The following is a 27,645-nucleotide window of genomic DNA, read 5'->3' on the forward strand; positions in this document are numbered from 1 at the left end:
GGCCCCGTTTCGTCAATCAATTTGTTGATATTTGTCTTTCAAACGCGGTTTTAACATATCGCGAACAACGGTATTCGGGTAACAGCCTATCACTATTTTTACCGGCGGCTATTTTTCCTAAACCTAGTATATATACGCGAAAATTGGCTACCTGCAAAATTCCAATAGTGGCGAATGTATTGGAATTAATCTGCAAGGAAAATAAGCGTTAGGAACTTCAACTGTATTTTGCTCACTAATTCTTCTTCATCATGTCTTCTTCTTTTTTTTTCAATTACTTGTTAGTTCTTAGTGTCCTTATGTTCACTCAGAATAGCCATTAAGAATCGTGTCTTTTTGGAAGTGAAGGAGTTTCAATAAAAAGAAAAAAGCGAATATTTCAACACTGTGTTCTAAGAAAAGGCTCTATAGCTTTTTTTATTAGTTTTATTAATTTGAAAAATGCCTTGTTTGTTTTATATATATATATGTGTGTATTTAGGGCAGCCGCGGCCAACAGGGGGTATGGGTATGAAGAGGTGATAGAAGAGTGAAAAATGAAAAAAAATGGAAATCAAGGAAAGAGTAGTGAAAAAAAGAAAAAAAGGAAAAAAGGGCAAAAAGAGAACGCAATACCATAGAGTTGGAGGTGTTGGACTTGTGAATTTATTTTTGATTGAAAATAGTTCAGAGTCAATAGATTCTTCTTTAAAATAAAAAGGAGCCCAGACTTACTGATAGATCTTGCATATACTCCGGTAATGGATATTCCCTCTTCAAACCAAATTCAACATGGCCAAAGGAGTGAAAGGAACCGAAGAATGCCGAGGGCTTCTTTTTCTTCTACAGCCACTACTTCTACGGCGGCCACATTGACTTCCGCGATGGTACTGGATCAGAACAATTCGGAACCGTACGCAGGTGCAACATTCGAAGCCGTGCCAAGTTCTATTGTATCATTCCATCACCCTCATTCTTTTCAATCAAGCAACCTCCCAAGTCCGCATTCTTCAGGGAACCTAGAGCAGAGAGGCCGCCGATTGACTGAATCAGAGCCTTTAGTATTATCCTCGGCTGAACAGTCTCGAAGCTCTTCTAGAAACCCTTCTCATTTTCGATTTTTCACTCAGGAGCAAATATCCAATGCTGAAGGCGCTTCCACGTTAGAAAATACAGATTATGACATGGCCTGGGATGCCACCCCCGCTTATGAACAAGATAGAATCTATGGTACGGGCCTATCTTCCAGGCGTTCTTCTATTCGAAGTTTTTCCAGAGCATCATCTCTCTCAAATGCAAAGTCTTATGGATCTTTCAGTAAGAGGGGTCGCTCTGGTTCAAGGGCACCACAAAGGCTGGGAGAAAATTCTGACACTGGGTTCGTTTATCATTCCGCTACACATTCATCATCCAGTTTATCGAGATATACGACCAGAGAAAGAATTCCTATTGAACTAGAAAGTCAAACAGATGAAATACTAGAAGACGAGTCTTCTACACATTCTTTAGAATCTTCAGATAGTAGGCGATCTGCAAGCGAAAATAATAGAGGAAGCTTTTCTGGTCATGATGATGTTCATAATCAGCATAGCGAATATCTAAAACCTGACTATCATGAAAAGTTTTATCCACAGTATGCACCAAACTTGCATTACCAAAGGTTTTACATTGCGGAAGAGGATTTAGTTATTGGTATCGCTGCTTACCAGACCTCAAAATTCTGGTATATTATTTACAACCTGTGCTGCTTCTTGACTTTCGGATTAGTTTATCTTTTAACGAGATGGCTTCCCCATCTCAAAGTTAAATTATATGGCGTGAAAGTGCCATTGGCTAAAGCAGAATGGGTCGTGATAGAAAATGAGTTTGGTGAGTTTGTCATACAACCTATCGATCGACAGTGGTATAATAGACCATTAAGTACTGTTTTACCTTTTGAAAATTACCCTAATCCGTCATATGAACCAAATGATATCAATTTGAGCCACCACCATGCCAATGAAATTAATCCAAATGTGCCTATCTTGATCACATTTGAATACAGATATATTAAGTTCATATATTCACCGCTCGATGATCTCTTTAAAACTAACAATAACTGGATAGATCCTGACTGGGTGGATTTAAGTACCGTATCAAATGGTTTAACTAAGGGGGTTCAAGAAGATAGAGAACTTGCGTTTGGTAAAAATCAAATTAATTTGAGAATGAAAACTACTTCAGAAATTTTATTCAATGAAGTGTTGCATCCGTTTTATGTCTTTCAAGTATTTTCGATAATTTTGTGGGGCATTGATGAATACTACTACTACGCCGCATGCATTTTTTTGATTTCTGTACTGTCTATTTTTGATTCATTGAATGAACAGAAGAAAGTATCGAGAAACTTAGCTGAAATGTCGCACTTTCATTGTGACGTTCGTGTTTTGAGGGATAAGTTTTGGACAACGATAAGCTCATCAGAACTAGTTCCGGGCGATATATATGAAGTATCTGACCCAAATATAACAATATTGCCTTGTGACTCTATTCTTCTGTCCAGTGATTGTATAGTCAATGAATCCATGCTAACTGGTGAATCTGTGCCCGTTTCGAAATTTCCAGCTACGGAAGAAACAATGTACCAATTATGTGACGACTTCCAGAGCACCCAAATATCGAGTTTTGTTTCCAAATCCTTCTTGTATAATGGTACAAATATAATTAGAGCAAGAATTGCCCCCGGGCAAACCGCCGCTTTGGCGATGGTTGTAAGGACAGGATTCTCAACAACAAAGGGCTCCTTGGTTCGTTCCATGGTTTTCCCAAAACCAACTGGTTTTAAATTCTATAGAGATTCCTTTAAATATATTGGATTCATGTCATTAATCGCAATTTTCGGTTTTTGCGTCAGTTGCGTTCAGTTCATTAAACTTGGTTTAGACAAAAAGACAATGATATTAAGAGCTTTAGATATCATAACAATTGTAGTGCCACCAGCTCTGCCCGCGACTTTAACCATTGGTACCAATTTTGCTTTGAGTAGGTTAAAGGAGAAGGGAATATTTTGTATCTCTCCAACAAGGCTTAACATTAGTGGTAAAATCGATGTTATGTGTTTTGATAAAACTGGAACACTTACCGAAGATGGCTTAGATGTACTTGGAGTACAAATATCGGAGCCAAATGGGGTTAGAGGCCAGAAGTTTGGAGAACTATTGAGTGATATTCGCCAAGTATTTCCTAAATTTTCTTTGAACGATTGTAGTTCGCCATTAGATTTTAAGTCCAGGAACTTTTTCATGTCATTATTAACATGTCACTCGCTGAGATCAGTTGATGGAAATTTACTCGGTGACCCACTAGACTTTAAAATGTTTCAATTTACCGGTTGGTCATTCGAGGAGGACTTCCAAAAACGAGCATTCCATTCATTATACGAGGGAAGACATGAAGATGATGTTTTCCCAGAAAATTCAGAAATCATTCCTGCGGTAGTTCACCCTGATAGTAATAATAGAGAAAATACGTTTACTGATAATGATCCTCATAATTTTCTAGGGGTGGTGAGAAGCTTTGAATTTTTATCTGAGCTGAGACGTATGAGCGTAATTGTTAAAACGAATAATGACGACGTATATTGGTCGTTTACTAAAGGTGCGCCCGAAGTTATTTCAGAAATATGTAATAAATCAACTTTACCTGCAGATTTTGAAGAAGTACTACGTTGTTACACTCATAACGGATATAGGGTTATTGCATGTGCTGGGAAGACACTTCCAAAAAGAACTTGGTTATATTCCCAAAAAGTATCTAGGGAAGAGGTTGAGTCAAATTTGGAATTTTTAGGTTTCATTATCTTCCAAAATAAACTAAAAAAAGAGACCTCTGAAACTCTGAAAAGTTTACAAGATGCAAACATCAGGACGATAATGTGTACGGGTGATAACATACTTACTGCTATTTCCGTAGGTAGGGAAGCTGGTTTGATACAATGCTCTCGCGTTTATGTTCCATCCATTAATGATACACCCTTGCACGGTGAGCCCGTAATAGTATGGAGGGACGTCAATGAGCCAGATAAAATTTTGGATACCAAGACTTTGAAACCTGTCAAGCTGGGGAATAATAGTGTTGAAAGTCTACGTGAGTGTAACTATACTCTTGCAGTTAGCGGCGATGTATTTAGACTGTTGTTCAGAGATGAAAACGAGATACCAGAGGAATACTTAAACGAGATTTTATTGAATTCATCAATCTACGCAAGAATGTCGCCTGATGAAAAGCATGAATTGATGATACAGCTGCAGAAGCTAGATTATACAGTTGGGTTCTGTGGTGATGGTGCAAATGATTGTGGGGCACTCAAAGCGGCAGACGTAGGTATTTCCCTTTCGGAGGCTGAAGCTTCAGTTGCTGCTCCGTTCACTTCAAAGATATTTAATATTAGCTGCGTACTTGATGTCATTAGGGAAGGGCGTGCTGCGTTAGTTACATCTTTTGCATGTTTCCAGTACATGAGTTTGTACTCTGCCATCCAATTCATCACTATTACTATACTTTACAGCCGTGGTTCTAATTTGGGAGATTTCCAATTCCTGTACATTGATTTATTGCTGATCGTTCCGATCGCAATTTGCATGTCATGGTCCAAATCCTATGAAAAGATAGATAAAAAGAGGCCTTCCGCTAACCTAGTTTCACCTAAGATTTTGGTTCCTCTTTTGATTAGCGTATTCTTGGTGTTTTTATTCCAGTTCATTCCATGGATAATCGTACAAAAGATGAGCTGGTACATCAAGCCAATCGTTGGGGGCGACGACGCCGTGCAATCTTCAGATAATACCGTATTGTTCTTCGTCTCAAATTTTCAATATATTTTGACTGCTATAGTTTTGTCTGTGGGTCCACCATATAGAGAGCCGATGTCAAAAAACTTTGAATTTATCGTTGATATCACTGTCTCTATCGGTGCAAGTCTACTGCTAATGACTTTGGATACAGAATCATACCTTGGTAAGATGTTACAGCTGACCCCTATATCAAACAGTTTTACAATGTTTATCATTGTATGGGTGATATTAAATTACTATGCTCAACTGTATATACCGCCATCGATAAAAGGTTGGTTAAAGAAAAAGAAGAGTAGCAAAAAGTATAAACTACTGATACAAGAAGAAATGAAATTAAAAGAAGTTTAAAGCAAAGATTTTTATCTATGTATGTGTACAAGTACCATGTTCTATAATTAAAATTATTACTATTTAGACGCATTTCTCATCGAAAGGAAGCAATTCCATACCACTCCAACTGAAGAGCTAAAAGGTGCTTGGAAATCTCTAGGCATTATAAGGAAATTAATGAATTGTACCATTGGCCACACCAGATAGTTACAACCAAGCGTAGATATATATAGCCTTTGGATTTTCTTGCCAAGGGTGTCCTTATCTCCACCTTCCATCACATAGTTTGAGAACATAAAGAAACAATAGAGAGAGATTGGCGAATAAAGGAGCTGATCCGAAAGAACCCTTTCAAAAACCTGTACCACTGTCGGATCTTCAGTGTAAAAGAAATTCAAGAACTTGTACCAAGGAGCCTGGAAAAATGATATAAAAAATCCCCAGAACATAAAACACCCCCACCTGAAGAAGTCAAATGTGTCCGTTTTGAAAGTAGCTAATGGCCTATCAAGTTCAGGATAGTCGTCGTTATCCGTGTAGGAGCTATGTTCCGAGGTAAAATCATTGAAGATAGATAGCTCATCACTTTCATAACCTCCTCCATTTTCTACATCACGGTTGTTCTGAACATGATGAAAGGTATCGTTAAGTATTTGCGGTATAGGGTCCACGTGATATGAATAAAAGCAGGCTATACTTTGTGCTAGTATGTCAGATATCCCAAATAAAAGAATGTTCGTGCATAAAGTTGCAAAAACAGCAGAATTAGCATACAGCTGTCTATAATGACTGGTAAATTTCCATAGGCTAGTAACCCATATGACTAACAGCAACCAGTGCGTAAGTGTTATACGTTGTATTCGCTTGTTCATTAACGTTCTTAATGCTGCTGCTGCCCTTCTTGTCCAAGATCCGAGAACACTTTGGTGATTCTGGTCATCGTTACTCATGTTGCCGTTATCATAATGTACAACGATCTGATCCCTGCCAAAAAGTTGAAGAGGCATCTACAGAATTGAAAAAACTTTCGAAATATATACTCTGAGTTCTTGCTCCCCGTTTTGTACGATGTTCCTAATGCAAACACACGTCCTTTAAAGATCCCCTGATAGGTTTCATTAAAGGCAACTTCCATACACGTTGAAGTGCCAATTTTTTCCCTACATCCAAGCATTCTGGGTTTGTATGGGTGTTACACCGGTTTTTCTTTTTTATTTCCAGAGAAGTACAATTTTAGGCGGGTTTCAAATTTCCCCTGTGTGCGAGAAACGCTCCGGTACGCCTAGGCTCACTCCGGTCCTTCTCCCCATTTCTATCAGCGCGATAGGCATACTGTGGGAGAGCGGCACTAGGGAGACCGGTGGGAAGCACCGTATCTAGTAACGCACGCTCTTTTGCAAAAATATCCATTAATTGCATGTAACTTAGATTAACACTGGTATTAAGATTTCGCAATTTTGGGCTGGATTATTAAGGTCGAGTAGCAAAGTTTAGCAAGAACAGTACGAACTAAGTAGCCAAGATGTTGATGCCAAAGGAAGACAGAAACAAGATCCACCAATACTTATTCCAAGGTATGTTTTAGAATAACTTTCAGAAAGCATGAAGATACACGGAAAGTCAAGCGAGGGAAGTTATGCGTATACACAGTAGCGGTAGTGTGCATTCACATACACGATGTTTCAAACACACAGATGGATACCATGCATATGAGGTTAAAGGATTTCTTATGAATATATTAGTGGATTACATAGAAGAAATTACAAGGAACCGTGTGACGACATTTTCGAAAGGACAGCACAAGGCCATCGACCCTGGAGACGTATGAAATATGGTATACGTCCTATATTTGGGCAAGAAAACGGTAAAACTGTTTTACGCGGAGATCCAACTTTTGATCCTTACCGAGTACCACGAATCATCTATATGATCTTTTTACTAACTTATCTTCAATTTCAACGGAGAGATGTAAACATCATTCTCTCCTATGATAATTTCTTTTTTTATACAGAAGGTGTTGTTGTCGCCAAGAAGGATTTCAACCAAGCCAAGCACGAAGAAATTGACACCAAGAACTTGTATGTCATTAAGGCTTTACAATCCTTGACTTCTAAGGGTTACGTCAAGACTCAATTCTCATGGCAATACTACTACTACACCTTGACTGAAGAAGGTGTTGAATACTTGAGAGAATACTTGAACTTGCCAGAACACATTGTTCCAGGTACCTACATTCAAGAAAGAAACCCAACTCAAAGACCACAAAGAAGATATTAAGGAATTCGTAGCTCCAATTGAATTTTCTCTTTTGTAACATTCTTCTGGTTCTATATATCTAGGTTTATATTTTGATGTGTTGTACTTTCAATTACATTGAACTTATGTATATTTTTTAATTAATAAAGTGAAATCAAAAGCAAAGTCAAGGTTGCCGAGTAAACGGTTTGTATGGTATTTCTGTCGTATATAGCAGATAATCACCATATATATATATATACCATGGTGATAGTCTGTAGCTTTTACAATGCAAATGGCGGCGCACGACTATAATATTCAGAAATAGTAATTTCATCATCTTTTGCTTCTCTTGCCGAAATAGATACTTTTTTCGCGATCACCCTACGCATAAAAATTTTTCCAAGTGATGAGATGAGCCTTTAACAAAAAAAGTGCAGTTTGATTTCAGAAGGGTCGTTTCTTAGTGTACTTTATATCATCGACTAAGCCGTATATCCAGACAGCATATACCTATATACTATTCTAGATGTCAGCAGAAGATTACAAGAACTTACCAGTCACCGTTGAAAAGCCTATCCCAGTGGTATACGATTTGGGTAACCTGGCAGCATTCGATAGTAATGTCTTGGATAAAAACGATTTAGATTCTTCGAATGCTAGGCGTGAAGAAAAGATAAAGAGTCTTACTCGTGATAATGTTCAGTTACTAATCAATCAACTATTATCACTACCTATGAAAACAACAACGGAGTCTGTAGGTGGCACCGGCGGTCAAAGTTCCGTGATGACCTTGTTGCAGCTTCCTGACCCTACCACTGACTTACCAAGAGAAAAGCCACTGCCAAAGGCTAAGGCTATGACCAAATGGGAGAAGTTTGCAGCTAAGAAGGGTATTAAACCAAAGGAAAGGGCAGGAAAGATGATTTATGATGAGGCATCCGGTGAATGGGTTCCAAAGTGGGGCTACAAGGGCGCAAATAAGAAGTTAGATGATCAATGGTTGGTGGAAGTTGATGATAAAGTAAAAGGCACTGACAATGAATTGATCGATCCAAGAACTTTGAATAGGGCAGAAAGAAAACGTTTAGTCAAGAAGAACGAAAAACAACAAAGGAGAAATATGAAGAATGCCTTATGATAGTGAAAGACGTTGTTGCTTCCTACTTGCGTCCCCAATCGATCCGCTAACCTTTTTTTTAACTACAGCATAACCTCACATCTACGTATCCTTACATCTATAATATTTTTAAATAATTGTAAATTAGAAAAACATCAAAATTCCGTTCTATATTTTGATACATTTTTTTGCAGTAGTCCAAGATGAGATCAGAATAAGATAGGTGAAAATTTTAACAAGTACTAAAGCGTTCGTTGACAGCTTTCTTTGCGTTGCCATGGCTGAATTAAACGATTATAGTACGATGATCGATATTCTTCTCTCTGATATGGATTTGGAAACGGTCACAACTAAAAAGGTTAGGATGGCTTTGAAAGAAGTATATGCAATCGACGTTGAATCACAGGGAAAAGCAATTAACAAATTGATTAGGAAACATCTAGATCTTGTAAAAGAAAGGCCGCGCTTCGAAAGATCTCTTGAGGATCTGCTAAAGGAAAATGCTACTTTGGCGATTGAGCTCACCAAGGAAATTACCGTAAGCAAACGATCATCTGGAGAGGAAAAGAACGATAGCGAAACCAAAGGTACTCATGTTGAGAAGAAAAAAGGGACTGTTAGTAAGTCACCTATTTCAACACGAAAAGTTACACTATCTAAATCATTAGCGAGTTTGCTAGGAGAGCATGAATTGACGAGGACCGAAGTAGTACGACGACTCTGGGCATATATTAAAGCGCATAATCTGCAGAATCCTAACAACAAGAAAGAAATACTGTGCGACGAAAAATTAGAATTAATACTTGGCAAGAGTACCAATATGTTTGAGATGCACAAAATTTTGGCAAGTCATATGACAGAGCCTAAAAAAATAAGCGACTGTCCTCCTCTTATCCAAGAAGTCCGTAGAAAGGAAAAGCCCATCGTTTCAGATTCCGAGCAATCAGATACAAAGGGCATTTGAATCAAGGATATCATGAAAATTTCAAGGCGTTGAAATTTGTGTTGTTAAGGCAACACTATAGGAATGAAAAATGGCCTCTCTATTATAAAGTCCTTTTGCCTTATTTTTTCGGTAGCTGCCTACAATTTGTAACGTTAACATTCCCGGGTGAAAAGATACATGAGTATGTAGAGATTTGTATATATATACCTACGTAGAAAATAGAAAGGCGAATAGCTCTGCTCCTAGTTGAATATTAGTAGCGTTCTCACATCATTAAGAGGATAAGCCGGCATTTTATAGGGCTTTTGCAGCTAGTGTGAAACTTATGAATCGAACAGTCTCCACATTATCATCTACTGTATCTGATGTATCCGTGGAAATACCGTCAATATGCAACGTCATTAATACCGAATTACCAACATCAGATGTCTATCTTTACACTTTAAAACTAATTTTGTTGGATTATATCAACGAACCGCGATTTAAAGAAGCAGCTTTGCTATCGAATAGGACAGGAACGTCAAGGGTTTTATCTGACAAAACGAATCATCAGCAAACGCAACATGGGAAGAAACTAGTGGTTGACAAACAAGACGATATGTCGGAACGCGATATAGTACAGGCAACTTTACGTATATTAAAAGGGAAGTTGGCACAAATTTCAGGAAATAAAAACTTGGCGCCGAATGAGATGCATTGGAAAAGTATTGTTAAGATGTATTATAGCATGCTCGATTCTTCTAGTGCAGATACATTTTCCAAGATGGGTCAAATGGAGGAGGTGGTCGGTTATTTCACAAATATTGCCAGTAATGAACTAAAGAAAATGACTATTAAAAATTCTCGTGACGAGCTGTTCAGTGAAGTTGCTTATTTTATAGACCTAGTAATTGATGTACTTCCAGATAGTTGTGCAAATATCATAAAGAGACTGCTTGATTATAAGATTAATCTTAAAAAAGGCGAGACAACAGTAAAGAAGAAAAGAGCCGCCTCACCTGCCACAGTCCCTCAATATAGAAGCATTTCCGGGAGCACGATTAGCAATAAGCAACCCTCTTTCAAAGTCCAAGATATTTCACATATGAAGTATTTTATGCAGTTATTCGAAACAGATGAAACAAAGCTTCACCAAGACGTAATGGCTGTTAAGGACGATTGTACAAATCCCATATTTTGCGGTGAACTAAGATATCTTAGGAAAAAAATCAAGAAAGACAACGGTACTTTGACGGCTTCTGATTTTTCAAGTGACAGAGAATACAATTTATGGAAGAATTATGAACTTCTTGAAATTGCAAATTTAATGGATCGATTTGAGATAGGCGAAAAGGTTACCTCTCACGGAAACCGTCTTATACCCAAGGATGCAAAAAGCGTATTTGTCCGTCTCATAGGCCTTGTTTTAAAAAAAGAGTGTTCTAATGCTGTAAATGCCATAAATCTTTCTCAAGAAGCTCTATTCTTCTTTCATAAATCAGCGAGGTATTGGAGAATAGAATATCCTTCCACCATCTCCTCGTTGGTTTATTCAGCAGCAAATTTAAGTGTTCTAGGAGATGAAGAGCTAAATATCCCAATAACTGAAAACTTGTTTTCTGTCATCCGCAATAAATATTTATGTTCAGAGGATAATCTGGATCCATCCGCTTGGAATGCTCAGGATCGCTATTTATGGGCTGCAAACCTTTTTCATACGACTGATCAGTCTATGAGGACAATAAATAACCTTTTAACTGCGATATTTTCAGGTACAAAGCCAAAATTTTCTCCAGTTTTGTCATTTTATTATTCAAACATTGTTGGGGATCCAGTAATGGAATTCTATGAAACGCAGTCCGTAGCTGTAAAGAAATACTGGATCAAATTATTTAAGAAGACTCTTTTTAAAGCATCAGAGGATTATTTTGTCTCCCTTCTGCAGGATATGCTAAAGGCTAACGCAATAGAAATTCAAAACGTTCAGAATCTCGTAGAAACAATTATAGAAGCCATAAAAGCGATTCAAAAACGTTACAATAAACCTTTATTGGACGAAATATCTCTGCCTAGACAATGCGCAGTATTTCTATGTGAAGTATACGGTTCGGATTCTTTAAATCTAATAAAAACCGCTGAAAAGAGTACCATGAAAATGACTGGACAAAAGTTGGGTCCAATAGATGCGCTAGATATGTATGATGTACTGAAAGAACTGAGACAGATTTACCTGCAGGTAAAGCCAAAAGGGAAATTTTTCTTTAACCTTGAAAATTATTTCATCAAATATTTGACTCGATTATGTGATGATGTGAGCCGTAATGTTCAAAAAGTTATTAAATCTTCACTAGAAAGCGAGAATTGGCAACCCGTAAATGACCAGGACCATTTCAGTAGATCAGTTTTGGACATATTCAAAATGATAAATGAATCAACTAGCATGTTGGAGAAATTTGGTTGGCAAAATGAATTTCAACTGGCACAAATGATCACGGTAATATTAAAGGCGTTTTCAGATGGTATGCTTTCATACTCAGCTCAACTAATGGAATTGATCCAGAGAGATTTACAGGAGGGTGATGAACCATCCTACTCTTTAGAAAGCTCAGACACTCGATCTTCACTTAGCCTGAATAACGCTAACGTAAATCATGAAAAATCAAGAAGTAGTAGGCTGTTTGAAGATTTGAAAAATGTAGTTAAATCAACTCCGAAGATGGTAGCTCCTGCTCCATATCAGTTCAAGAAGCGTACGTGCGTACTGCTAAATGATCTTGATAAAACACTTTTTCTGTTAGAGAGCTTCGAAGAAAAAGCAGATCCATCAAAAATATCCTCTGTTATTGCACAGTACCACTCCTCCCATAATTTAGAGGATAATGGGAAGTCATTCGATGACCAGAATATGAAGCAAGTTTATACCCTTCGAATTATCGGTGCTGAAAATATTAAAGGCTTCAGCAAAACGGGGCTTTCAAACACCTACGTTTCCATGAGAAACATCACTTTACAACGGGAAATAGGTACTACTAAGATTGTTGCAAGATCGATTACTCCCAAATGGGACGAAGAGTTTGTGTTTGAGTCTCCATTCGGAAAGTCGAACGATATTATGTTTACTATATGGCACCACCCACACAGCAGATTAAAGAATTTAGCGGAAGATGATCTATGTGGAAAAGCCAATATGAAATTCACTCCGAGAAAGCTCAAGGATGATGGGTTTCCTATCGATTTTTCGCTCACATTGAATCCGCAGGGAACTTTATATTGCCAAATATCCCTGGAAAGTGAGAAAATAGATGCCGTTTCTTCTATGGGAAGAATATATAGATCTTTTAGCAGGTCAAGAGATCGTGCAATAAACCTAATAGTCAACAAATTTTCTGATTTTATTGCATTTGCCTTCTCGAGAACCACATTAAAAACAGTGTGTGGTCACCATGGTTCTGCACTTGCGTCTGACGAAGCAGTATATGACGCAATTTTACCACTATTTGACTATTTAAACGCAAATTTGAACATTCTGGCATCAGAACTTTCACAGAGATTGTTGTTTATGGTAATGCTAAGAGCGTGGAACCTCGTTTTAGAGAACGCTGATTTACTTCTTCTACCTGCATTGAATAGCGCTAAAGTTAATATATTGCGTTCAGCAAAGAAATCTTTGTGGGAAAATACTCTTTCAACCACAAAAACGGTATCAGGATACGGTCGTCCTTTGACTCAAGCGGAAATCGAGGCTGTATTCAAATGGCTTGATGCGCTGTGTGTAGATTTTTTTCATAATAAAGGAGAAGGTCCCCCTCTTGCAGAATTGAAAAATGAGTATTACCAAAATATATTGCTGATCCCAGCTTTTTATGATAAAAGTGTCTCCGAATTGAAGGATGAAGTTCAGCGATTGATTCCCCTATATGAAGAGTATTTGAGATGGTTTTATCTGAAGAAAACTCCGATTACTTTTACGAATAAATCCGCTGGAACAATATCTCGAAAAAAGTCGCTAGTAGCTAACATTGTAAAAGAGCCTAAGGAACAACTGGAACGTGATGCAGAAGTAATGAATATTATATTGAGAATATTGATCGCGAAAGGCCAACATGATTACGTTCATCGAATTTTACATGACAGAAAAGAACTTGTTAATACTATGAAAAATAGAAGAGCGGTGAGTAGAGCGGTCACTCCTACAGGAAAAAAGGGCAGAAACTGAAGTCTCTTTTATATATATACATGGGGTGCTGACTAAACAGTTCCACCCTATATTTGAGCGTCGATAAAAAATGAATGAACGTGTATCATCGTTTATTATAAGAATCATAGTTTTATGGACAAGTTTTCCGTTTAGCATTTATACCCATATAGTAAAAAGTTTCGCAGATAGTGCGATAGTTGTATTCTGATTGCCTTATTATTATTTCACTAATTCTTTATTCACGTAGAGCATGACACTTTTTTTATGTGTTTCCTTTTGATTGTGAAATAAAGGCGAATCCTAACAAATATTAAAATGTTTCAATACATTGATAAAAATTGTAAACATTATTTTTTTGTAGTATAAAAATTCGTTCCTCATCATTAAAGAAACAAAAAGCATACAGATAATAATAAAAAAGGCACTTTAGACAGAATGAGAATACTAGCAATCACGAATTCCTACTTTTCCTTTCTGTATCCCTAGGCGTTTCACTCGACAAGAATTGATCGTCTTGTACCAATCCAAGCAGATCGATATATACATATATATCTGGATTTCGAGAAGAAGGATATATTTTATTGCTTATTTGTCTTTTTATAAAATCTCTCCTAAGTTAAGTTCATGGGGAATCTGACTCTAAAAATGAAATCTTAGAAATGCAAAAAAAAAGAAAAAGTATGGGTGAGTCAGTTTCTTCCAAATATATACAAATGGTCATCATTTTCATTCCAAAGTTTCTTTACCAGGTCAACAAAACCATTATTTTTCGTTTCCAATTCGTAGATACCGTACAGGGACAACATGGATCCTCCATAGAGGCAATAAAGGGCGAGCTTATGCCATCTTGGATACTTTTCCTTCGGTATATAGTCAATAATACAACTTGTGAAGCCATACTGTAAATATATCAAAAAAATGGACGATAAAGACGCATCGAGTAAAGGATTTATAACCCCGCCGGTAAAGGAGGCATAAAAAGGTACCATTGTTAATGGAATCAAAGTATATTTTGCTATTCTCTCATAGTCTTTTTGATAAGAGTCCTTAAATTGAGAGAACTCTGGGGGCTTAAACATCTGCACTGAAGAGGATGCCTCTTTTGACGTATTTGCAATATCGTTTATTTTATTTTCAGCATTTAAACGATTAATGCTATAAAAGGATCTTTTGGTTGAAAGTACTAATCCTGGAAAAACAGCTCGTACAGGATTTACAATGACAGTGGAAGCATTAAGAACAGGCTTCAAGCCAGGAAACAATAGCATTACCAAAGGTATTAAATTACTCAGTTGTTGCACCTCGCATCACCGTTAATTAATGTGTGCATTCCACTGTCTGGAAGTTTTCATTTTTATCCGATCTTTTGCGAGAATGGTTTGTTTTTCAAAAAAACCGAGTGTCAACAAGGCATGTAGCGACACAAAATGAAAAATTGAAAGTTAACAGGGCAAGATATGCACCATAATAGATTCATTGTTAATCTTAATCAAATAAAATTTCTCTTTTCCACACAGAAAACTAAACGAAAGGTATAACTTTAAGATGGGTTTTGTTGATTTCTTCGAAACATATATGGTCGGTTCTAGGGTCCAGTTCAAACAGTTAGATATTTCTGATTGGTTGAGTCTGACCCCAAGGTTGCTTATTCTTTTTGGCTATTTTTACCTTCATTCTTTTTTTACTGCAATCAATCAATTCCTACAGTTCATTAACACGAATTCCTTCTGTCTTAGACTGCATTTACTATATGACAGATTTTGGTCGCATGTGCCCATAATAGGTGAGTACAAAATTCGGCTGCTCTCGAGGGCACTGACATATAGTAAACTGAAAATAATACCAACTTTAGACAAGGTGCTGGAGGCGATTGAAATTTGGTTTCAGCTACATTTAGTTGAAATGACCTTCGAAAAAAAAAAAAACGTCCAAATTTTCATAACCGAGGGAAGTGATGACCTAAACTTTTTTAAAGATAGCAAATTCCAAACCACATTAATGATATGTAATCATCGATCAGTGAATGACTACACATTGATTAATTACCTTTTTCTCAAAAGTTGTCCCACCAAGTTTTATACTAAATGGGAATTTCTACAAAAGCTGAGGAAGGGGGAAGATCTAGCTGAATGGCCTCAGTTAAAATTTCTTGGTTGGGGAAAAATGTTTAACTTTCCTCGATTGGATCTACTAAAGAACATATTCTTCAAAGATGAAACACTCGCACTCTCATCGAATGAGTTAAGAGATATTTTAGAAAGACAAAACAATCAAGCTATTACTATTTTTCCCGAAGTCAATATCATGAGTTTGGAACTATCAATTATTCAAAGAAAATTACACCAAGATTTTCCCTTTGTTATAAACTTCTATAATTTATTATACCCAAGATTTAAAAACTTTACCACTTTGATGGCTGCTTTTTCATCAATTAAAAACATCAAAAGAAAGAAAAACCGTAACAATATAATCAAAGAGGCCCGATACCTGTTTCACAGAGAACTTGACAAATTAGTTCACAAGAGCATGAAAATGGAGTCTTCCAAGGTATCCGATAAGACGACGCCGCCCATGATCGTAGATAATTCATACTTACTTACAAAAAAGGAAGAAATCAGCAGCGGCAAGCCCAAGGTGGTACGAATCAATCCATACATATATGATGTCACCATAATTTATTACCGAGTCAAATATACTGATAGTGGGCATGATCATACCAACGGAGATTTGAGACTTCATAAAGGTTATCAATTAGAGCAAATATCTCCGACAATCTTTGAGATGATTCAACCAGAAATGGAGTCTGAAAACAACATAAAGGATAAGGACCCCATTGTTGTGATGGTAAATGTAAAAAAGCATCAAATTCAACCATTACTCGCATACAATGATGAGAGTTTAGAAAAGTGGCTTGAAAATAGGTGGATAGAAAAAGATAGATTAATCGAGTCCTTGCAAAAAAATATTAAAATTGAGACCAAATAAAGATCCTGAATCATAATATATACGTGTGTACTTCACTTTCTATAGAGGAAAAAAAGCTAAAAAAAAAAAAAAATGATAAAATAAACGAAAAAAACCATAAAACGATCATGATAGAATAATGTACATTATTAAGAATGCTTCATTGATGACATGCAGTGCGAAAAGAAAGGAACAAATGAAAGAAGACCTCTTCATTTCTTCTTTGGAGCTCCCAAAGGCGAACCGATGTTGTTACCTCTCAATTTAACGCCTAAGGCTCTTTCCAACTTAGACAAAACTTGTTGGTTTGGAATAGCTCTAGCGGCTTCATAATCGTTTACCACGGTTGGCTTTTCGTTAATTTTGGTTGCCAAATCCTTCTGCGACATTTTCTTGTCTGTTCTGGCACGCGAGATGGCCCTACCGACATTTGGATCCAATTTCTTGGGTTTGACAATATCTGTCTCACGGTCGACCTTGGTCAACCTCTGACCCTCGTTGTCACCCCTCGTATTGGTTGATCCGTACTTCTTGTCAACGGAAACAACCAACCCCTGTCTTCTTGCAGCATTAATTTGGCCTTGAGATCTGGCAACGTTGGCCCTTGGGCCAGAACCACCAGCTCTTGCTCTGCTACCAATAATAGTATTTGTATCCCAGTCAGACATTTTTCTTTACGATTTTGCTCGTTAACTTTTTTGTTTTCTAGCTTATTAGCTTTTACAGTTATGGAAGCGTAGATTCAACCTTCCCTAACACATGAAACTATTATTGGTTAAGCGACAGGCGCCTTTCCAGCTACCTAATATATACCACCACCGTCAAGGGGCGCCCGTTCATGAAAGAGGCAACGATGGTGATCGATTATTTCCAGGAATTGTTCCATGACGTTCTACGTGGTTCTCTTGGTCGGGTAATACAATCAGGGTAACATAGTCAGGGTAACAGAATCCTTGCTTCTATTACCCTCCAATGCAAAGTTGACTGGCGTACATTTGGGCCAAGTATCAGGCCTACCATCTTTTCATCAGTGTTCGATAAATGAGACGTAGTGACCCAAATTCAGTATGTCTTGATAGCTTAGTAAGACTTATAAGCATTTTCACGCATCTTGGAAGAAAGTTGCGAGCATTGCCTTAAGATTCTGTCATGCGGGTGTCGATAGCGTCACGTGAACACATTCCAAGTCCTTTTTTCTTCACCTTTTTCGGTACCTGGTACCTGAGCCAGGAATAGAAGAAGGATCTGAAAAACGTATGCAAATATAGCAAGAGGGCGTAAGCTTAGCCTCGAGGCAATGGCGTTTTAATTATTTTAAGATTTTTTTTCCATAAATAGTGCTGTTATTAAGTTGAAGTGTTTGAGAAGGGAGTGAGCGCAAAAAAATAAAGAACTAAGGAAGAAGAGCTTCCCTCAGATGATTACGCAGAATTCTATACCAGAGGTAAAAGAAGATTTTATTGGTTATGCTTTACATGAGAGAAGAATTCGGTTACCGCAGTTTCAAGACTTAGGGCCGGCAGACTTGGTCACACTAACAAAGTATTTGCCCACTTCAAGTAACACAAATGCCATAAACAGTACGAGTAGAAATGGTGCGGCCATTATTCAGTCCCCTGCAGCCGTTGTAGCCGATGACTCTGCCGCTTCCATGGCAACCAATGGCGATGCTAGTGACACCGCCGTTACCACAAATTATACAAATGCATCTATATACAGTAGCAGCAGAAATGCCAATGATGGAGCCCCGATGGTCGCTGAGCTCCATCCACTTGATAAACTGAAGGACGAAGTAGGGACATTTTTTTACTCAATGGGTGTCGATACATCCGGTCCAACTTCAATCGCAATTTTTTTGAAGGAGATTTCAGAGGTCATCAGCGAGAAACCCCAAGTTTGGTTTGGCAGGAAGAAAACCTTCAATGTTGCTCGAATTTCATTTTCCACTTGGAATGCGTTCAGGAGATGCGACATAAATGTCGTCGTTCATATTCCAGGATCGATTCAGAACTTTATAGTGGATTGCAACGGTGAAAGTCAAAATATAGAGATGTGTGCGGATTATGACTTAATTTGGGCTGAAACGTTCGTAAGTGGCGTAGTACGGTCAATCATGTTAATGAAGGAAAACGCTGAAGAGGGAGAATTACAAAATTTAGTGGAAACCTTGATTTTGAACCCGTTTACTGCAGGACAAATCGACGATGTACCAGAAATGTTCATTGATCTGTTCCCTATAGTTTACCATAAGGGCCCATTATTGGGAGCTCCGTATTATATTACCAATGTGACGAACACTAATAACTATTTGGTAGAAACACTCGTTGAGATAGTTAAGCTGACTCGTAATGTTAGCAGGGCGGAAATAATGTTGAAGAATCTGGCTACCGACAACCCTGAGGCGATCATAATACTAATCAAGATCTTTTTGGTGTGTGATCAAGAATTAGACGCAATAAAGCTCACATACGATATGCTTTCGCAGGATAAAATAATAAACAACACTAATAACCGCATGGATTATAAATCTGAATTACTGTGCTTACAAGCGCAATTTTTGATAGACAAAAGGCAGGATTACAGCTTGGCGCAAAACATAGCGCAAGAGGCAGTCAATTGTTCTCCCAGTGAATTTAGACCTTGGTATCTTTTATCCAAGGTGTATGTAAAGCTAAATGATATTGAAAATGCCTTACTGATACTGAATTCATGCCCTATGTCTCCATTAAAGGAAAAATACGTACTGAAAAGAGTAGCTCCGTTGCCTTCGAATAATAGTCTTCATTTGCCATTGCCAATTGACGTTGTACTGGATGAAGTGACGTCGTTGAATCCACAAGACGTTCAGAATGAACACCGCTCTGCGGATCCAATGCTGGTCAATTTAGCTGCGTCGAACTTGAAATCTACTTTCCAATTGGCATACCGATTATTGACAGAAATTGTGCAGATCACCGGCTGGGAAAATCTGTTAAAGTACAGATCAAACATTTTCGTTATGGAAGAAGAGTACCAAAAATCATCATCTTCGTTACCAAAGGACGTTAACAAACAAGAAGAACAGCCTCTGAGGGCTAAACGGCTGTGTGAACGATGGTTAGACAACCTCTTCATGCTTTTATATGAAGACCTGAAGATGTATACATTATGGCAAACCGAACAACTGTACATGGATGCACAGAATAACAACCACAATAAGTTGACTTTCGAATGGGAGTTATTTGGCCTTTGTGCACGTCGACTGGGCCATTTCCCTGAGGCCGCCAAGGCCTTCCAGAACGGTTTATCGCAGAGATTTTCATCAAGGTGCGCGAGGAAACTGCTGGAATATTGTATAAACGAACGCCAACGGGTCAAAAATTTTATAAACTCACCTAATTCGCATGACATGGTCCCTGAAATAGTAAGCTCACGCATAAGAGAGCTAGACAATAGCATTATCGACCTTTGCGTGAAGATATGCTGCTGGAACCACCGTTGGTATACGGAATTTTCCATAAGTTTACTTGATTGTTTAAGTGTGGTTATTCAAGATATGAGTCTGACCAAAGTTTCGAATGAAATCTCGTCAAGATATCCAGAAACTGTTCTCAACTTGGTGCAGGAGAATTTGCTCAATTTCTTCACTACTTGCACCATTGGATGCTACGATGCATAAATACGATAAAAAGACATTAATACGTATATATAATCCAAAAAAAATTGGCGATACGCTTCAACGTTGTGTCAAACTCTTGGGTCACTTTAAAGAAAACCCAGCATACATTAATACAGAGCAATGCTGGTTATGTAACTTCGCCGCCCGCCGCCATTCGAGGAAAAATATTCGTGTTTCGAGAATGCGGGCAAAACGAAAATATCAATAAAACACATACGGGAAATTCATTGTGCACAACGACCTCTAACAATTTCTGCCAAAAAGAAAGTTCAAGAGCGTCCCATTCATCATGAAGGAAGAGCTCAGCAAAGTGAGCAGTATGCAAAATTTCGAGATGATCCAGCGTGAACGATTGCCAACATTGTATGAAGTGTTAATACAGAGGACATCGCAGCCAGTTGATCTCTGGACTTTTTATACATTTCTTTCACAATTCCCATATGCCATCAACTATCTGGACTTTTGGGTTGACCTTATGACACATACACGACTTTGCAAAAACTACATAGAGTTGGTAAGAAAATCATTAATCAACTTTCCACAAGAACAACAGCAGAATGGAAGTACATCTACGGCTACATTTGACTTGCTGAACGCACTGATAGAAGAAGGGCACCTAGACCCGGAAGCACCTGATAAACTCTTAGAAAATAGCGGCCCAGACGTGCCCTTTTCACCAAAATTAAACGAATTGCTGGGTGATTGGAAGCACCAATCGGGTATCGGTCAAGAAGCCCTGAGAAACGAAGACGTAGCGCTGATCGTCGACGAGATAATGAAAAGGCGCTCCCAACAAGACGGAAAACCGCAGATAACTACAAAACAACTGCTGCACAGCGCAGTTGGTCTCTGCAACACCTATTTAGTATCGCCCGAACAAAGCGAACGGTACCTGAGCAACATCCCCATGGAAACGCGGAACCGCATAATAGAAAGCGTACAAATCGAGCGAAAGTACGACATTGAGATTTTTGACGACCTAAAAAACCTAACTTACCAATTCCTAGAAATGGATTGTTTCCCAAAATTTCTAAGCCGCGTCGCACTACACAACATCCACGATGAAATATCTGATTGGAGATTCCACTCAGTGGGCGTCACCAACGAAAAAAGCAATCGCTCTCGAGGCCAGACGCACATTTCTCGCTCGCCATTCTCCAATCACACGTCAATCAGTCGTATTGGCTTTGGTTTGCTCTGGCTAGGCATCGGCTTTTGGATCGGATATGTTCTAATCTTCCTGGCGTATAGTCGCGCAATCCGTGTCGTTACGGTCGTGCCATTTACACTGGGATGCTACTGCATTGTGTGTGGCATGTATCAAGTGGACATTGTGTATTCCTGGTTTGGCGTCACACAGAGACTTCTCCACAGACACAAAAACGCTGGCAATGACGAAGGAGATGCTTCTAGTGATACCGATCACGTGCCAATGATACTTGCGGTGTTCGGCGGTAGGCGCCGTCTTACCCGCATAGAGCACCCATTTACTCGGCAGCTTCTACGTAAGCGTGGACTGTGGTGTCTGCTTCTCGTAGTGGGTGCCACTGCCGCATTCACAGTTATTTTCAGCTGTGTTCCCGGCCGTCGTGTATGATGTAATCCATCACCCCCCTATAAAAACACCTGTGCACCGCATATTTCCATAGCGCGTGACGCTAAGTACAAGAAACAGCGAGGGGCCGTTAAGTGCAGGCTTTACCGAGGGCGCCGGCTGGCGCTTCCCGTGGAAGGGTGTTTGACTCATCATCGCATCGCATTACCTCATGATGAGTAAATAGTTGCGATTTCACTTATCACCTCTCGCGGAAAAAAAAGGCGATGACATGATATATAAGGCTCTCTCGTAAGACACTTAACTATCCAACGTTCATTAGATTATTCGGTCAATTTCTTTTTTCATGCCCCTCCTTTTTCTTTTCTTTTCTTGACTCGTCGTTTCTTTTTCTTTTTTTTTTTTTTTTTTTTCTTCAGAACTATAACACATAGATACACTCGAACATCTAATTGTTTAAATACTGCAAAGAATACAAGGTAATCGACTCTTCTACATACCCTTTTTGCAGATTTGAAATAAAAAAAACATTATATGTTTAGCTTATCGAACTCTCAATACACCTGCCAAGACTACATATCTGACCACATCTGGAAAACTAGCTCCCACTAATTTCATTGCTTAATAATCAGAAATTCTATCACAAACCACTCCTAAAAATATTTCAAATGTCCTCCGCTGCAACAAAAGCTACTTTCTGTATCCAAAATGGTCCTTCCTTTGAAGGTATATCTTTTGGTGCAAACAAATCTGTTGCTGGTGAAACAGTTTTCACTACTTCTCTGGTTGGTTACCCAGAGTCCATGACTGATCCTTCCTACCGTGGTCAGATATTAGTCTTCACGCAACCCTTGATTGGTAACTACGGTGTCCCATCCGGCGAAGCCCGCGATGAATACAATTTACTGAAGTATTTTGAATCTCCGCATATACATGTGGTCGGCATCGTTGTCGCTGAATATGCTTATCAATATTCGCATTGGACCGCTGTTGAATCTCTGGCACAATGGTGTCAGAGAGAAGGTGTTGCTGCTATTACTGGCGTAGACACCCGTGAACTAGTGCAATACTTGAGGGAACAAGGTTCTTCTTTGGGCCGTATTACGTTGGCTGATCATGACCCTGTCCCCTACGTGAATCCCATGAAAACTAACTTGGTTGCTCAAGTCACCACAAAAAAGCCTTTCCACGTCTCTGCCTTACCTGGGAAGGCTAAGGCAAATGTGGCTCTTATTGACTGTGGTGTTAAAGAAAACATTATCAGATGCCTAGTCAAAAGAGGTGCCAATGTAACTGTTTTCCCCTATGATTACAGAATTCAAGATGTTGCTTCTGAATTCGACGGTATTTTCTTATCCAATGGACCAGGCAACCCAGAACTATGCCAAGCTACAATTTCCAACGTCAGGGAATTACTAAATAACCCTGTTTATGACTGTATCCCTATTTTTGGGATTTGTCTAGGCCATCAACTCTTGGCTCTGGCCTCCGGTGCCTCTACTCACAAATTGAAATATGGTAATAGGGCTCACAACATCCCTGCCATGGATTTGACTACCGGCCAGTGCCACATTACATCTCAAAATCATGGCTATGCAGTTGATCCTGAGACCCTACCAAAGGACCAATGGAAACCTTATTTTGTTAATTTAAACGACAAATCAAACGAAGGCATGATACACCTTCAAAGACCCATATTTTCTACCCAATTTCACCCAGAGGCAAAAGGTGGTCCCTTAGACACAGCTATTCTTTTTGACAAATTCTTCGATAATATAGAAAAATACCAATTACAATCTCAGGCAAAAAGTTCAATCTCACTAAAAGTAACATACAGTACCGATAAATCGAGATTGCAGAGTATAAATGTTACTAAGTTGGCCAAGGAAAGAGTGTTGTTCTAAAAACAAAATTTATACATTACGTAACACATACGTACATCTAAATACGATTCAATTCAGTTCATGGTATTTTGCGCTACTCGTCGTTGCTTAGTATCTACTCGCAGTTGTCATAATTAACGGGCGCTTCTTGTAATTAAATGAACAAAAAAACGTAACGTACGTACAATGGCTCTAATTTCATCCTGCCATCCTAAAAAAAAAATCAAATAAAGCAGACTCAAAAATTTTCAGCTTCAGTTAAATTTTGATAAGTATATTTGCATAACTCAAGGAGTTTGTGCAAACGGTTTTCTTTCTTTGTGGTTTGTTTTATTTACTTTCCAATAATACCCGTCTTGTTGGTTTAAGTCGTAACAAAAGGAAAACTTACAATCAGATCATGACGACCCAGCAAGAGGAGCAACGAAGTGATACCAAGAATAGCAAAAGCGAGTCACCTTCAGAAGTTTTAGTCGATACTCTCGACTCAAAGTCAAATGGCAGTAGTGATGATGATAATATCGGACAAAGTGAAGAGCTATCAGATAAAGAAATATATACAGTAGAAGATAGACCACCAGAATATTGGGCTCAAAGAAAGAAAAAATTCGTACTTGATGTAGATCCAAAATACGCCAAGCAAAAGGACAAGTCCGATACGTACAAAAGATTCAAATATTTATTAGGCGTCACAGACCTTTTCCGTCATTTTATTGGAATTAAGGCAAAACATGATAAAAATATTCAAAAACTCTTAAAACAGTTAGATTCTGATGCAAACAAACTTTCCAAATCACACAGCACCGTCAGTTCGTCATCACGTCACCATAGAAAAACAGAAAAGGAGGAAGATGCTGAATTAATGGCTGATGAGGAAGAAGAGATTGTAGATACATATCAGGAAGACATATTCGTCTCAGAATCTCCCTCCTTCGTCAAGTCAGGAAAATTAAGAGACTATCAAGTTCAAGGCTTAAACTGGTTAATATCGTTGCACGAAAACAAACTATCTGGTATCTTGGCCGATGAAATGGGGCTGGGTAAAACCTTACAAACAATTTCATTCCTAGGTTATTTGAGATACGTCAAACAAATCGAGGGACCCTTTCTAATAATAGTACCGAAGTCAACACTAGATAATTGGAGACGAGAGTTTCTTAAATGGACTCCAAACGTCAATGTCCTTGTGTTACATGGTGATAAAGACACAAGAGCTGATATAGTACGGAATATAATATTAGAAGCTAGATTTGATGTATTGATTACATCTTATGAAATGGTCATTAGAGAAAAGAATGCTTTGAAAAGATTAGCTTGGCAATATATTGTTATTGATGAGGCTCACAGGATCAAAAATGAACAAAGCGCGTTATCTCAAATAATTAGATTATTTTACTCTAAGAATAGATTATTGATTACGGGCACGCCTCTACAAAACAATCTACACGAATTATGGGCCCTGCTAAATTTCTTATTACCTGATATATTTGGAGATTCTGAACTTTTTGATGAATGGTTCGAACAAAACAATTCGGAACAAGATCAAGAAATTGTAATCCAACAGCTACACTCAGTACTAAACCCCTTTTTACTGAGAAGAGTCAAAGCGGATGTCGAAAAATCTTTGCTACCTAAAATCGAAACGAATGTTTACGTGGGGATGACAGACATGCAAATACAATGGTATAAATCATTATTAGAGAAGGATATAGACGCTGTTAACGGTGCTGTTGGAAAAAGAGAAGGCAAAACGAGGTTACTGAATATTGTTATGCAATTAAGGAAATGCTGTAATCATCCATATCTTTTTGAAGGCGCAGAACCTGGACCTCCATACACTACCGATGAACATTTGATTTTCAATTCCGGGAAAATGATTATATTAGATAAGTTACTGAAAAGACTGAAGGAAAAGGGATCTAGAGTATTGATTTTCAGTCAAATGTCGAGACTATTGGATATCTTAGAAGATTATTGCTATTTTAGAGATTTTGAATATTGCAGAATCGACGGTTCTACTAGCCATGAAGAACGTATAGAAGCTATCGATGAGTATAATAAACCTAATTCTGAAAAGTTCGTTTTTTTGCTAACAACACGTGCCGGTGGTTTAGGTATTAACCTTGTCACAGCCGACACTGTTATTCTTTTTGATTCTGATTGGAACCCTCAAGCTGATCTACAAGCAATGGATAGAGCGCATAGAATTGGTCAAAAGAAACAAGTTCATGTTTATAGATTTGTCACAGAAAATGCTATTGAAGAGAAAGTCATTGAGCGTGCCGCACAAAAGCTGAGACTAGACCAGTTGGTTATCCAACAGGGCACGGGCAAGAAAACTGCATCTCTTGGTAACTCAAAGGATGATCTGTTGGATATGATTCAATTTGGCGCTAAAAATATGTTTGAAAAGAAAGCAAGTAAAGTCACTGTTGATGCTGATATCGATGATATTTTGAAAAAGGGGGAACAGAAGACACAAGAACTAAATGCCAAATACCAAAGTTTAGGACTTGACGACTTACAAAAGTTCAATGGGATCGAGAACCAATCTGCTTACGAATGGAATGGTAAAAGCTTTCAAAAAAAATCCAACGACAAAGTAGTTGAATGGATTAATCCTTCCCGAAGAGAAAGAAGAAGAGAGCAAACCACTTATTCAGTTGACGATTATTATAAGGAAATTATTGGTGGTGGCTCTAAATCAGCAAGCAAGCAAACTCCGCAGCCAAAAGCACCCCGCGCTCCAAAGGTTATACACGGTCAAGATTTCCAGTTCTTCCCCAAGGAGTTGGATGCCTTACAAGAAAAGGAACAGCTTTACTTCAAGAAAAAGGTCAACTATAAGGTTACTTCTTATGATATTACGGGAGATATACGTAATGAAGGAAGCGATGCTGAAGAAGAAGAAGGAGAATACAAAAATGCCGCTAATACAGAAGGTCATAAAGGCCATGAGGAACTTAAAAGAAGGATTGAGGAGGAGCAAGAGAAGATTAATTCAGCACCGGATTTTACCCAAGAAGATGAATTACGAAAGCAAGAATTGATATCAAAAGCCTTTACTAACTGGAATAAGAGGGACTTTATGGCGTTTATCAACGCCTGCGCCAAATACGGTAGAGATGATATGGAAAACATTAAGAAATCTATTGATTCCAAAACACCAGAAGAGGTTGAAGTGTATGCAAAAATATTCTGGGAAAGACTAAAGGAAATCAATGGGTGGGAGAAGTATTTACATAATGTAGAACTTGGTGAAAAAAAAAATGAAAAACTGAAATTCCAGGAAACTCTATTGAGGCAGAAAATCGAACAGTGTAAACATCCATTACATGAGCTGATAATACAGTATCCACCTAATAATGCTAGAAGAACTTACAATACCTTAGAAGATAAATTTTTATTATTAGCTGTTAACAAGTACGGACTTCGTGCTGACAAGCTCTATGAAAAATTAAAGCAAGAAATCATGATGAGTGATTTGTTCACTTTTGATTGGTTTATAAAGACAAGAACGGTGCATGAGCTATCAAAAAGAGTCCATACGCTATTAACTTTAATTGTAAGAGAGTATGAGCAACCTGACGCAAATAAGAAGAAAAGGAGTAGAACTTCAGCGACTAGAGAGGATACTCCTTTATCCCAAAATGAAAGCACTAGAGCTTCAACGGTTCCAAATCTCCCGACGACGATGGTGACAAATCAAAAAGATACAAACGATCATGTTGATAAAAGAACCAAAATTGATCAAGAAGCATGAATCATGTATTGTGCATTAAAATAAGTGACGTGAGAGATATAATTTTTTATATTACTTTTTCATTGAATACAATTAAACTAACGAGCCTTATAGACCGCATTATATAATGAACCGTAGCCACTTCTTGACCACTATCTTCAAGTTTGATAATGATAAATGACAGGTAATCATATTTCAGTCACCTTTTTCCCTTCAATGAAATG

General features: G+C 38.1%; 15 protein-coding genes across 15 annotated transcripts, besides 1 other annotated feature; 11 read left to right on the forward strand and 4 right to left on the reverse strand.

The window, feature by feature from the left end:
• Positions 1–740: 740 nt before the first annotated feature.
• On the forward strand, positions 741–5,159 carry YPK9 (putative acid anhydride hydrolase; the record flags this gene model as incomplete). Its single annotated transcript, NM_001183710.1, has 1 exon — positions 741–5,159. The coding sequence occupies one exon, from the start codon at positions 741–743 to the stop codon at positions 5,157–5,159; it is 4,419 nt and encodes a 1,472-aa protein (NP_014934.1).
• A 59-nt stretch (positions 5,160–5,218) lies between these two features.
• Positions 5,219–6,148, reverse strand: YOR292C (uncharacterized protein; the record flags this gene model as incomplete). The annotated part of the gene is made up of 1 exon (NM_001183711.3): positions 5,219–6,148. The coding sequence occupies one exon, from the start codon at positions 6,146–6,148 to the stop codon at positions 5,219–5,221; it is 930 nt and encodes a 309-aa protein (NP_014935.3).
• A 515-nt stretch (positions 6,149–6,663) lies between these two features.
• On the forward strand, positions 6,664–7,418 carry RPS10A (40S ribosomal protein eS10 RPS10A; the record flags this gene model as incomplete). Its single annotated transcript, NM_001183712.1, has 2 exons — positions 6,664–6,715; positions 7,153–7,418. 2 exons carry the CDS (start codon positions 6,664–6,666, stop codon positions 7,416–7,418), a joined length of 318 nt encoding a protein of 105 aa, NP_014936.1.
• Positions 7,419–7,563: 145 nt separating this feature from the next.
• On the reverse strand, positions 7,564–7,713 carry YOR293C-A (uncharacterized protein; the record flags this gene model as incomplete). The annotated part of the gene is made up of 1 exon (NM_001184669.3): positions 7,564–7,713. One exon carries the CDS (start codon positions 7,711–7,713, stop codon positions 7,564–7,566), a length of 150 nt encoding a protein of 49 aa, NP_878174.3.
• A 192-nt stretch (positions 7,714–7,905) lies between these two features.
• On the forward strand, positions 7,906–8,517 carry RRS1 (ribosome biogenesis protein RRS1; the record flags this gene model as incomplete). The annotated part of the gene is made up of 1 exon (NM_001183713.1): positions 7,906–8,517. One exon carries the CDS (start codon positions 7,906–7,908, stop codon positions 8,515–8,517), a length of 612 nt encoding a protein of 203 aa, NP_014937.1.
• A 256-nt stretch (positions 8,518–8,773) lies between these two features.
• Positions 8,774–9,460, forward strand: UAF30 (Uaf30p; the record flags this gene model as incomplete). The annotated part of the gene is made up of 1 exon (NM_001183714.3): positions 8,774–9,460. The coding sequence occupies one exon, from the start codon at positions 8,774–8,776 to the stop codon at positions 9,458–9,460; it is 687 nt and encodes a 228-aa protein (NP_014938.3).
• Positions 9,461–9,767: 307 nt separating this feature from the next.
• On the forward strand, positions 9,768–13,637 carry YOR296W (uncharacterized protein; the record flags this gene model as incomplete). Its single annotated transcript, NM_001183715.1, has 1 exon — positions 9,768–13,637. One exon carries the CDS (start codon positions 9,768–9,770, stop codon positions 13,635–13,637), a length of 3,870 nt encoding a protein of 1,289 aa, NP_014939.1.
• Positions 13,638–13,816: 179 nt separating this feature from the next.
• Positions 13,817–13,978: an origin of replication (ARS1526; Autonomously Replicating Sequence).
• A 330-nt stretch (positions 13,979–14,308) lies between these two features.
• TIM18 (Tim18p) lies at positions 14,309–14,887 on the reverse strand (the record flags this gene model as incomplete). The annotated part of the gene is made up of 1 exon (NM_001183716.4): positions 14,309–14,887. The coding sequence occupies one exon, from the start codon at positions 14,885–14,887 to the stop codon at positions 14,309–14,311; it is 579 nt and encodes a 192-aa protein (NP_014940.4).
• A 277-nt stretch (positions 14,888–15,164) lies between these two features.
• MUM3 (Mum3p) lies at positions 15,165–16,604 on the forward strand (the record flags this gene model as incomplete). The annotated part of the gene is made up of 1 exon (NM_001183717.1): positions 15,165–16,604. The coding sequence occupies one exon, from the start codon at positions 15,165–15,167 to the stop codon at positions 16,602–16,604; it is 1,440 nt and encodes a 479-aa protein (NP_014941.1).
• A 191-nt stretch (positions 16,605–16,795) lies between these two features.
• MBF1 (multiprotein-bridging factor 1) lies at positions 16,796–17,251 on the reverse strand (the record flags this gene model as incomplete). Its single annotated transcript, NM_001184346.3, has 1 exon — positions 16,796–17,251. The coding sequence occupies one exon, from the start codon at positions 17,249–17,251 to the stop codon at positions 16,796–16,798; it is 456 nt and encodes a 151-aa protein (NP_014942.4).
• A 749-nt stretch (positions 17,252–18,000) lies between these two features.
• On the forward strand, positions 18,001–20,241 carry BUD7 (exomer complex subunit; the record flags this gene model as incomplete). Its single annotated transcript, NM_001183718.1, has 1 exon — positions 18,001–20,241. One exon carries the CDS (start codon positions 18,001–18,003, stop codon positions 20,239–20,241), a length of 2,241 nt encoding a protein of 746 aa, NP_014943.1.
• Positions 20,242–20,530: 289 nt separating this feature from the next.
• Positions 20,531–21,838, forward strand: RAX1 (Rax1p; the record flags this gene model as incomplete). Its single annotated transcript, NM_001183720.3, has 1 exon — positions 20,531–21,838. One exon carries the CDS (start codon positions 20,531–20,533, stop codon positions 21,836–21,838), a length of 1,308 nt encoding a protein of 435 aa, NP_014945.3.
• A 492-nt stretch (positions 21,839–22,330) lies between these two features.
• Positions 22,331–22,408, forward strand: YOR302W (uncharacterized protein; the record flags this gene model as incomplete). The annotated part of the gene is made up of 1 exon (NM_001183721.1): positions 22,331–22,408. One exon carries the CDS (start codon positions 22,331–22,333, stop codon positions 22,406–22,408), a length of 78 nt encoding a protein of 25 aa, NP_014946.1.
• A 56-nt stretch (positions 22,409–22,464) lies between these two features.
• On the forward strand, positions 22,465–23,700 carry CPA1 (carbamoyl-phosphate synthase (glutamine-hydrolyzing) CPA1; the record flags this gene model as incomplete). Its single annotated transcript, NM_001183722.3, has 1 exon — positions 22,465–23,700. The coding sequence occupies one exon, from the start codon at positions 22,465–22,467 to the stop codon at positions 23,698–23,700; it is 1,236 nt and encodes a 411-aa protein (NP_014947.3).
• Positions 23,701–24,079: 379 nt separating this feature from the next.
• On the forward strand, positions 24,080–27,442 carry ISW2 (DNA translocase; the record flags this gene model as incomplete). The annotated part of the gene is made up of 1 exon (NM_001183724.1): positions 24,080–27,442. One exon carries the CDS (start codon positions 24,080–24,082, stop codon positions 27,440–27,442), a length of 3,363 nt encoding a protein of 1,120 aa, NP_014948.1.
• Between the last annotated feature and the right edge of the window lie 203 nt (positions 27,443–27,645).

This window comes from Saccharomyces cerevisiae, chromosome XV, assembly GCF_000146045.2.
Source record: "Saccharomyces cerevisiae S288C chromosome XV, complete sequence".
Classification (NCBI taxonomy): Eukaryota; Fungi; Ascomycota; class Saccharomycetes; order Saccharomycetales; family Saccharomycetaceae; genus Saccharomyces; species Saccharomyces cerevisiae.